At 42.6% G+C, this 11,168-nt stretch overlaps 1 protein-coding gene across 1 annotated transcript in view; it reads right to left on the reverse strand.

The window, feature by feature from the left end:
• PDSS2 (decaprenyl diphosphate synthase subunit 2) overlaps positions 1 to 11,168 on the reverse strand; it is a 291,983-nt gene that overhangs the window by 49,360 nt on the left and 231,455 nt on the right. Inside the window, exon 6 of the mRNA XM_008073307.2 lies at positions 9,033 to 9,164. Within this exon, the coding sequence (XP_008071498.1) occupies positions 9,033 to 9,164 (132 nt within the window). The remainder of the gene's footprint in view (positions 1 to 9,032; positions 9,165 to 11,168) is intronic.

Below are 11,168 nucleotides of genomic sequence, written 5' to 3' on the forward strand. Positions count from 1 at the left end.
AAAAAAAAAAAAAAAAATCCCCCTCCTCCAGCCCAACAACCACCAATCTATTTTTTTGTTCCTATGGATTTGCTTATTCTGGACACTTCATTTAAATGGAATCATATAACATGGCCTTTTGTGTCTGGTTTCTTGTATAAGGTTTTCAAGGCATACCCACATTGCAGTATATTTCAGTACCTCACTCCTTTTTATGGCTGAGTAATATTCCATTGTATGGGTGTATCACCTTTTGTTTATGCATTTATCAAGTGATATATACTGGGCTATTTCTACCTTTTGGCTATTGTGAATATTGCCGAGCTGAACATTCATGTACATGTGTACATGTTTTTAGGTGAACTGGTCTTTTAAATAGAGTCGTTACCTACTGTTTCAGAGCAACTCTTCATTTGTCCCTTATGCTGCCCTGTGCTTTTCACATCCCAACTAAATTAAAATACTTCTGTTTCTTTGAAACCCTGTACTTCTGGCTCATCTGTCTCATCTTGTTCATGACTTCCTCTGTCTAGGAAGGCCCCTCCATCTTTGCTATCAAATCTTCTTCTTCAAGGACTACCTCATCACCTATTTACTACTTCACAAATCCCTTCTTGACTTTCTCAACTGGATATAAACTCTCTTTCCTCTAAGTCAGTGGCCCCCAACCTTTTTGGCATCAGAGACCAGTTTCGTGGAGGACAATTTTTTTCCCACAGACCGGGATGGGGGATGGTTTGGGGATGTTTCAAGAACATAACATTTACTGTGGACTTTATTTCTATTAGTATTACATTCTAATACATAATGTAATAATTATACAACTCACCGTTATAAAAAGGGGCACAGATGGAAGTGGTAAATAAAATAACGGGCAGGCCACACACAAACTAAAATAAGTGTCAGATTCGGACTTAAAGCTTGCCACCAGATGCAGCTGTACAATTGAAGTATATCAACTCACTTGCCACTCACTGAGAAGGTTTTGATATGAGTCTGCAAGCAATTGACTTATTATGGTCTCTGTGGAGTCAAACCTCACTGCTAATGTTAATCTGTATTTGCAGCCAACTCCCCAATGCTAGCATCACTGCCTCAGCTCCACCTCAGATCATCAGTTTCTCATAAGGAGTTGCAACCTAGATCCCGCATTTGCGCAGTTCATAATAGAGTTCACACGCCTATGAGACTCTAATGCCGCTGCTGATCTGACAGAAGGCAGAGCTCAGGGGTAATACAAGCGATGGGATGGGGAGCAGCTGTAAATGCAGATGAAGCTTCTCTCCCACCACTCACCTTTTGTGCAGCCCTCGAAGCATCCCAAATGCTGTTAGTTACAGTATTCTTTATATTTATGCATCTATCTTATCCCCCATTCCCACTAGGCCATAGACGACCCTTGGGCAATTTATTGCTGTAGCTCCTGTAGTTAAGCACTTTGTTTCTTTAGTGTAACCTTAAAAAATAGTTTAACTTAGGTGATATCTAGAGTCATTTCACAGTCTAGGTGGGCACAGATATAGTCCTTTCAAATGGTCACATTGTACACCTTCTATGATAGAGGATACTGTTAATATTATTCTTTTAGAAAACATTCAAAATAATTAACTTAAAAAAACCTCATGCGGTATTAACAAGGACTCTCTAAATGCGTGTTTTCTATGCTATTTAAAAATAGGCATGTGCTATTTTCACGTACACCAGCCTTGCCTCACGGTCTTTGTTTTCATTTCTGAATAAGGAGTAACAGTAGGATATCTAGGGACAGGTGAGCTACAGCTCAGCAATGTAATTTGTAGGACACTTAAGCTATTTTATGGCTGGTTATGGCAGTATCAGAATGTCACAAGCCTAAGTGACATTTCAGTACTTTCAGGAATAGCCAAGAAAATATAACTATAATTCTTATGTCTTCAGGTGACTTATAATGACAGCAGAAAACCAGAAGGATCATTAAAAATAAAGCTTGCTGACCTGTACTAGCCCCTGGACTCCCTGAGAGAGTCGGAGCTCTGTGGTTCCCTGAAGGATTCGATTTTCTTTTATTAGGAATCGAAATGCTAACTGAGTAATGACTTTACCTCCCCAGGGTGAATCACCCATTCACTAACAGTATTTTTTCCTGATCATTATTTTTCAGCAGCTACAAATTTAAATTTAAAATTAAGGCAGGGAGAGATCTGTAGAAGTTAATATGGAGACAGTGCTCAACAAATGTTTTTCAGCTGTTTCCGGTCCTGTCTGGTGCTCTTCACTGCCTCTTGTGAAAGGGTGTAGTTGTGTGTGTGTGTGCCTGCATGCACCCACAGGCCTATTGTGATGGAGGAGGGCTCTTGGATCCTAAGATTTTCAGGGGAGAGGCGGCAGAGTCTGGGATTTAATCCCAGATGGGCTCTTCCTCCCGGCTTCACAATGATGTTGAACAGCCACTCAGAGCATGTGATTTCCCACTCTCCTCGTAATTCTCACTCTCTCCAAGCAGGAAATCAAAAGGGTAGACGGAACACAAACCTGTCTGTGCAAAGCAGGGAAGTAATCTTAAATGTGGTAATAAGAAATCATAAGTGACTCCCATGACTGGGACAAGATTTTTCTCTTTCTCATGTTAAAACGTGTATAATTTTCTAAGAGAGAAATATTTTTCTTATAATGTATCTCTTGCCTAAAAGACCAACTTCTTAGACTTATTTGAGAGCCAAAAGGAACCTCAGAAATGGCCTAGTTCAAAGCCATAATCTACAGAAAATAATAATCATGAGGATATGAGAGGATGTGATTCAGGTGACACAGATGCTGGCAGAGTTCACACTAGAATCCAGGCCTTCCAGGCCTGGTCCTCTGTGGACCATTTCTGCTACATCAACTTCACTCTTTCTATTTATTTAATACAACAGGGCTGCTACTGAACAGTCTTGCCCAGCATTGCCCACACCACACACACTTTTTTACAAACAGTAATTGGTCAACGGCTCTGAGAGAGCCACTGTGCCCGGCACTACGGGTAATTCAAAGGTGAATGTGCTATTATCCTTAAGGATCTTGCAAGAAAATTCTAAACTGGCGGGGCGGGGGAGGATCCCAAAAATATCCAGGAGGGTTAAACAACATGAGAACATTGGAAGGAGAACAATTAATTGCAGGATGAACAAGCAGCCTCCTTGGCTCCTTGGGATTTGGGGTAGAGTGTCCCTCTCAGGAGTTATGCCAATTGTGATCCCTATATCTGACAAGGAGGTATTCATGGAACAAGATCATATCTTATGGGGCTTTACATAAACATGTACATTACAATTTAGAAGATATTAAAATAAGCTCAAGTGAAATTTTTTTTTTTTTTTTTTTTAGTTAAGGGTCTCATTCTGTTGCCCAGGTTGGAGGGCAGTGGCATGCTCACGGCTACCGCAGCTTCAACCTACTGGGCTCAGGCGATCCTTCCACCTCAGCCTTCCAAGTAGCTGAAGCCACAGGTGTGTGCCACCATGCCTAGCTAATTTTTTGATTTATTGTAGAGATGAGGTCTCACCAAGTTGCCCAGGCTGGTCTCAAACCCCTGGACTAGGGCAATCCTGTCACCTCTGCCTCCCAAAGTGCTGGGATTACAGACTTGAGCCACCACGCCTGGCAAGTGAAAGTTTTAAATCAGAAGAATGCAGTCCCCTGCATTGACAAACCAACTTCTTATCTGCTTGGGAGGAATTCCTCTGTTGGTAATTCCCTTCATGACTCAGCCATGCAGATATAAGAAGGGCCTGAGGTTAATGCAACCCAGGAGCCTGGCAGGGGCTTGAGGGTGTAATAAACTCCCAGTCTTTCCCAAGGGAGAATGATTCAGAAACAGCCACAGGGGATTGGGCGGGGGGGGTTGTGGCGGATGACCTGCTCAAGGACATCATCTCAGGGTTACTGAGCTCCAGACAAGGTCTATTTCAGGGTCTATTTCATTTACGCAAATTACTGCCCAAGGTACAGGGAAAGATATTCCTGTGAATCTAAAATTAAGTGGGGATCACAATTTGGGACAGTTCACCAGCTGTTTAGGGAATCCAGGGCTGTTCATTTGTCTACATTTACAATTTTGTATGTTTGTGAAGATGTGTAAGAGTTAAACATGGCCCTTTTCCGTGAAGCTTTTTAAAAATTCAGATCTATGCTACTCCTATATGTATTCCTATATATGTAAATATTCAAGGGAGAGTTGGTAGCTTTCATTTTACATATTCAGTTGGGTCTTTTCAACCAAAATGTAAATCTGCAATATATTCTAATGTAACCCAATTAGAGCTACTAACACCATCTGTATATATATTTTCATTTCAGCTGTCAAAAAACACACAAATACATCCTAGTAATATATTTGATAGTTGTGTAATGTTTCATTGTAGTCTATTTCGTTAATCTTTTTCTTATTTTTAAATGGGTCAATTTTGATTTTCTTCCTTTTATAATCAACATTTTAGTACATATTTAATTTAAATTTTTTTTTTTTTTGAGTCAGAGTCTCACTCTGTCGCCCAGGCTGGAGTGCAGTGGCATGCTAACGGCCACTGGAGTCTCGACCTGCTGGGCTCAGGCTATCCTTCCATCTCAGCCTTCCAAGTAGTTAGAACTATAGGCATGTGTGATCATGCCCAGCTAGTTTTTTTTGATCTATTATAGAGATGAAGTTTCATTGGCAACCCCTTTAGGTCCCCTCCCTCTGTGGGAGCTTTTCTGTTCTCTCAATAAATCCTGCTTTCTTAAAAAATAAAAAATAAAAAAAAAGCCGGGCTCGGTGGCTCAGCCTGTAATCCTGCGCCTTTGGGAGGCTGAGGTGAGAGGATTGCTTGAGCCCACGGGTTCAAGACCCGCCTGGGCAACAAGACCTCATCTCTACAATAAATCAAAAAATCAGCCGGGCGTGGTAGCACATGCCTGTAATTCCGGCTACTGGGAAGGCTGAGGCAGAAGGATCGCCGGAGCCCAGCAGGTTGAGGCTGCGGTGGCCGGGAGCGGCCACTGCACTCCAGTCTGGGCAACAGAGTGAGACTCCAACTCAAAAAATAAAAAAAATAAAAATAAAATAAAAAAAGATGAGGTGTCGCCAAGTAGCCCAAGTTGGTCTCGAATTCGTGGGCTCAGGCAATCTTCTCATGTCAGCCTCCCAAAGTGCTGTAATTATAGGTGTGAGCCACCGTGCCCAGCCTAAATTTTTTTTAAAAGTAGGAATCTCACCCTGTCACCCAGGCTGGAGTGCAGTGGCACGCTCACTGCCACCAGAGCCTCAATCTGCTGGGCTCAGGTGATCCTTCTGCCTCAGTCTTCCAAGTAGCTGGAACCACAGGTGTGCGTCACCATGCTTGGCTGATTTTTTGATTTATTGTAGAGACAAGTTCTCGCCATGTTGCCCAGGCTGGTCTCGAACTCATGGGCTCAGGCAATCCTCTCACCTCTGCCTTCCAAAGTGCTAAAATTACAGGCGTGAGCCACTGCACCTGGTACATATTTTAATATGTCTTTGCTCACATTTCTGACATTTTTCTTAGAATAGATCTATTACTATAGCAAAGTACCTAAATTTTGAAGCTAAAAGTTAAAAAATAAGAACAGAGGCTGGGCATGGTGGCTCACATCTGTAATCCCAGCACTTTGGGAGGCCAAGACCAGAGGATCACTAGGGGCCAGGAGGTGAAGACTTGCCTGGGCAACATAAGCAAGATCTTGTCTCTACAAAAATTAGAAAGATGAGGCAGGCACTGTAGCCCCTGCCTGCCTGTGGTTCTAGCTACTCAGAGGCTGAGATGGGACGATTGCTTGAGCCCTGAAGTTGAGGATTACCATGAGTGAGCTATGATCCCACCACTGTGCATTGCAGCCTGGGCAACAAAGAGAGAGACGCTATCTCTAAAAAAAGAAATAAAAATATTTACAAAAGGAACAAATGGGATAATATTTAAAAAGTCAAATATGAATAGTAAAAGACTAACAAAGCGACCTTGTACTCTGGACCTTCTCAGTCTGCCCTTGTTCCTCTCTTTAGCTTCTGTAGTTTACCTTTAAATGTGGCTCTTTTGTGATTTTTAAATTTTAGACATTATCTATCTGTTGATTCTATGAAAGAGATGATTGAGATTTCTTTCATAACTAAACACACATTTTTTTGGTTGAATCAATATTCTATATTTATATTTTATACTATATTAATCTTTTTGAAGCCATGTGGAGTATTACAATTACATATCCTTCCTTTTTTTTTTGTTTGAGTTGGAGTCTCACTGTCACCCATGCTGGAGTTCAGTGACATGCTCACGGCCACTGCAGTCTCGACCTGCTAGGTTCAGGCAATTCTTCTGCCTCAGACTTCCAAGTGGCTGTAACCACAGGTGTGTGCCACCACGCCCAGCTAATTTTTTTGATTTATTGTACAGACAATAAGTTTCTGACCCACTGAATCTATGAACATAATGTAATCACTCACTTAAGGTTTGGGGTAATTTTTTGTGTGTTTGTTTTGCTTTGTTTTGTTCTGAGTTGGAGTCTCACTGTGTTGCCTAGGCTGGAGTGCAGTGGTATGCTAACGGCCACCACAGCCTCAACCTGCTGGGCTCAGGCAATCCTTCCACCTCTCCAAGTAGCTGGAACTACAGACATGCGCCACCATGCCCGGCTAATTTTTTTTTTTTTTTCATTTACTGTAGAGACGAGGTCTTGCCAAGTTGCCCAGGCTGGTCTTGAACCCTTGGGCTCAGACAATCCTCTCACCTCCACCTCCCAAATTGCTGGGATTATAGGTGTGAGCCACTGGGCCCAGGTGGGTAATTTGTGAAGCAGCAAGAGTCACTGGAACATTTAGGGTCTTATGTATTATAATTAATTTATCCCTAAATTCTCAATATGGTCAAGCGTTATTAGATATATATCAGTTCCAGTTTTTCCTTGGAAGTATTTCTCCTGGAGGTCTCTTCTCCCAGTGTTGCCAGGATGCACAGCCATCAAGCCTAGGGTCTGCTAGGATAACAGACAGTGTGGCCTGTTACTTCAGGGTGTGGACCCTGTAGCTGTCTTATCTAGGTTTGAGTCCTGGCTCTACCACTTGCCAGCCCTGTGACTGTGTGCAAGTTGGTGAATCCTCGTACCTCGGGTTCCTCATCAGAACAGTGCCTGGCACAGAGTGAGTGCTACTATTGCTGGCATTATTATTGAAGTTTGCTGTTTTTTTCTCTTCACATTGTCCTGGGAATTCTTATTCCCTCATGTCTGTATCTGGAAACCTGCAGTTTCTAGACTCCATGTCTTTCTCTTTCTTGGTTAATTTTCTGTCTTAATGGAATACCCCACTGACTCCCTAAAAACAGGCATTTGGAAGGTAAGTTTTTTGAGAACTTGTATATTTGTTTTAAGTTGTCTTTAATATCACACTCGATGATAATGCAGCTGGCATAAAATTCTAATTTGGAAACAATTTTCTCTTTGAATTTTGAAGGTATTATTCCATTGTCTTAAGATTTTCAGTGTCACCCCTGAGACACCACTCTGATTCCTGATGCTTTGTATCAAGGTTTTATTTTTCTTCCTGGAAGTATTAAGACCTCTTCTTGATTCCCGTTGTTTTAAAATTCAATAATGATGTGACCTGGCGTGGGTCTTTTAGAACTCATTATTGAGGGCACCATTTCCATTTGGAAACGGGTCCTTCAGTTCCCAGAATTTTTTTTTTTTTTTTAGTCAGAGTCTCACTCCATCGCCCAGACTGGAGAGTAGTCACATGCTCTCGGCCACCCCAGCGTTGACCTGCTGGGCTCCCGTGATCCTTCCGCCTCAGCCTTCCAAATAGATGGAACTACAGGCACGCGCTACCACGCCCGGCTAATTTTTGACTTATTGTAGAGATGAGGTCTTGCTAAGTTGCCAGGGCTGTTCTTGAACCCGAGGGCTCAGACAATCCCCTCACCTTGGCCTCCCAAAGTGCTGGGATTACAGGCTTGAGCCACAGCACCTGGCCAAGTTTCCTTTTTATCGGCTTGTTTTTGAATCACTCTTTTATGGAAGAGGTTGTTCTCAAATGCCCTGTGGTCCTCTTTACCATTCTGCTTCAGGGCGAGGTAGCTGGATACCCTGTGCACTTGCATCCTAGGAGGCTTGTCAAATGGTCTCTCTCTAAGAGCACCAGTCATGGAGATGGCATGTTTACTGAGGGAGCCTGAACATCCTAGTCTGCAGGGATTTTCTCCTGAGTTAGTGTCCTCAGGAAAGAATTCTCCAATTTTCTACCTGGTGAATATAGGGAGTTTTAAGTAGGCTGCCAGCATTTTGAGAATCAGTAAGGGAAGAGGGTTGGGAGAGGGGAAATAGTCTCTTCCAGAATGCAGATATTCACCGATGCTCCCTCACCCTCAGCTGTACGCCTCTTTCCCCGTCCAAAGCTTCAGATTAACGCAACCAATCACAACCACCAAGTTAAATGCATTCCACGAGGTTTTGGATAAAAAGGCAAGAACTTTTTGTACTACGATTTCTGAATTAAAAGAAAACCCCAAAAGTTCTCTCTCATCTGCCACCTTCCACAAATGAAATATTCCCCCAATTCAAGTCCTTTTCCCCTTCCTCTTCACCATGCTTTTTTTTCCTCTGATAATGCCTCTGAACAAGTATTCAGGGTCCAAGTTTGTTTTAAAATAACCCAATGAGCTGACAGACGGAGCTGCTGGAATTCTGCAGCTTGTGCTAGAGCCCACAGATGGGAAATTGCAGTCAGTTATGGGGTGGTGCTATTACCATAGCCCAATTTTTGAAAGCCTTTAGAAAAAAAAATCATCTGAGTTAATTAGCATTCCATAGACACTAGTTTTGTGTTGCAGTATTCTAAGAACTCAGATAATAGAAAAACCACAGTAATGCAGTCCCTAACTTTAATATTTTACCTCTTAAAGATGAGATTATAAAGAAAAAATTTAATCCGTTATATGAATATGCTCTTATACGACTGATATATAGCCTTAACTCATCAGAAATGTGAATTATGTTTTCAAATTCTCTCAATACTAATGATACCTAAAATGTGAGTGATCTCACCCTACCTCTCCGATCTGCTTAATCCACAAATCTCTTCCGAGAAATTCCTGATGTAAGACGACCGGAGCCGAGTTTAGATTAAAAGTCAAGGAGTCGCTGGTCTTTTCCTTAATAAAAGGCTGGAGGTCAGAATTTATCTGGAAAGAGCAGTTAAAAGAGTTAATTAGTGAAATGTATATACACTAATATGTTTTAGTCATATTCAAAAAGCACCAATTAATGCAATGAAAAATGAACTTAAGGAATGCAGTTTTAGGATATACTTTAATGAAAAAGAACATTTCGAATGATTCACAATAATCTTTAACATTCTTCTGAATTATTTTCCCCAATACATTCCTTTTTTATTTTGGCAGCAGCCTTTATTTTATCTTTTTTTTTTTTTGAGTCAGAGTCTCACTGGAGTGCAGTGGCATACTCACGGCCACCACGGTTCCGATCAGCTGGGCTCAGGCGATCCTTCTGCCTCAGCCTTCCAAGTAGAACAATAGGCAGGCACCACCATGCCCGGTTAATTTTTTGATTTATTGTAGAGATGAGGTCTTACCATGTTGCCCAGGCTGGTCTTTTTTTTTTTTTTTTTTTGAGTTGGAGTCTCACTCTGTCACCCAGACTGGAGTGCAGTGGCTGCTCCCGGCCACTGCAGCCTCGACCTGCTGGGCTCCGGCGATCCTTCCGCCTCAGTCTTCCAAGTAGCTGGAGCTACAGGCACGCACTACCACACCCGGCTAATTTTGATTTATTGTAGAGATGAGGTCTTGCCAAGTTGCCCAGATGGGTCTCGAACCCGCGGGCTCAGGCAGTTCACTCACCCTGGCCTCCCAAAGAGCGGGATTACAGGCTGAGCCACCGAGCCCGGCCCCCAGGCTGGTCTTGAACCCATGGGCTCAGGCAATCCTAGGTTTGAGCCACCATGCCCTTAGTATATATTTTTCACTTAGTATATATTTTTCAGCTGTTGCTTACATAGCTCATAAGAAGGGGAAAACATATATGTATATATAATATCTCCAAATGAGTTATTTTGCATATTTTATTTAATCTTAGATTAGTTTATTGAGCAATTCTATTTGTTAAATCTTTATCTAAATCTTTGGCTTAAAAAGTAAAATCAAAGCCGGGCTTGGTGGCTCAGCCTGTAATCCCGCACCTTTGGGAGGCTGAGGTGAGTGGATTGCCTGAGCCCGCGGGTTCGAGACCCGCCTGGGCAGAGAGACCTCATCTCTACAATAAATCAAAAAATCAACCGGGCGTGGTAGCGCATGCCTGTAATTCCAGCTACTTGGAAGGCTGAGGCGAAAGGATCGCTGGAGCCCAGCAGGTCGAGGCTGCGGTGGCCGGGAGCGGCCACTGCACTCCAGTCTGGGCGACAGAGTGAGATTCTGAATCAAAAAAAAAAAAAAAAGAAAGAAAACTTTTGATTGGGCACAGTGGCTCACACTCATAATTCTAGCACTCTGGGAGGCTGAGGTGGGAAGACTGCTTGAGCCTAGGAGTTCAAACCCAATCTGGGCAACATAGCAAGACCTCATCTCTACAAAAAACTAGCCAGGTATGGTGGTGCACACCTGTAGTCCCAGCTACTCAGGAGGTTGAGGAGGAAAGATTGCTTGCACCAAGGAGGTCAAGGCTTCAGTGAACTGTGAATTTGCCACAGCACTCCAGCCTGAGCAACAGTTAGACCATAACTCAAAAAAAAAAAAAAAAAAAAAGCTTTAAATTTTATTCAGTATATTTCTAAATTTATTTTTTATTTTTATTTTTTGAGTCGGAGTCTCACTCTGTTGCCCAATTGCCCAAGCTGGAGTGCAGTGGCACGCTAATGGCCACTGCAGCCTTGACCTGCTGCTGGGTTCAGGCTGTCCATTTGCCTCAACCTTCCAAGTAGCTGGAACCACAGGCATGCACTACCATACCTGGCTTATTTTTTGAGTTATTTTTGTGACGAGGTCTCACCACGTTGCCTAGGCTGGTCTTGAACCCCTGAGCTCAGGTAATCCTCTTATCTCGGCCTCCCAAAATGCTGGGATTACAGGCTTGAGCCACTGTGCTTGGCCTCTAAATTTCATTAACTTTTCTTTCTTTTTTTTTTTTTTTTTTTTTTGAATTGGAGTCTCCCTTGGTCACCCAAACTGGAGTGC

This window comes from Carlito syrichta, unplaced genomic scaffold, assembly GCF_000164805.1.
Source record: "Carlito syrichta isolate Samal-C Ts95f unplaced genomic scaffold, Tarsius_syrichta-2.0.1 Scaffold315818, whole genome shotgun sequence".
Taxonomy (NCBI): Eukaryota; Metazoa; Chordata; class Mammalia; order Primates; family Tarsiidae; genus Carlito; species Carlito syrichta.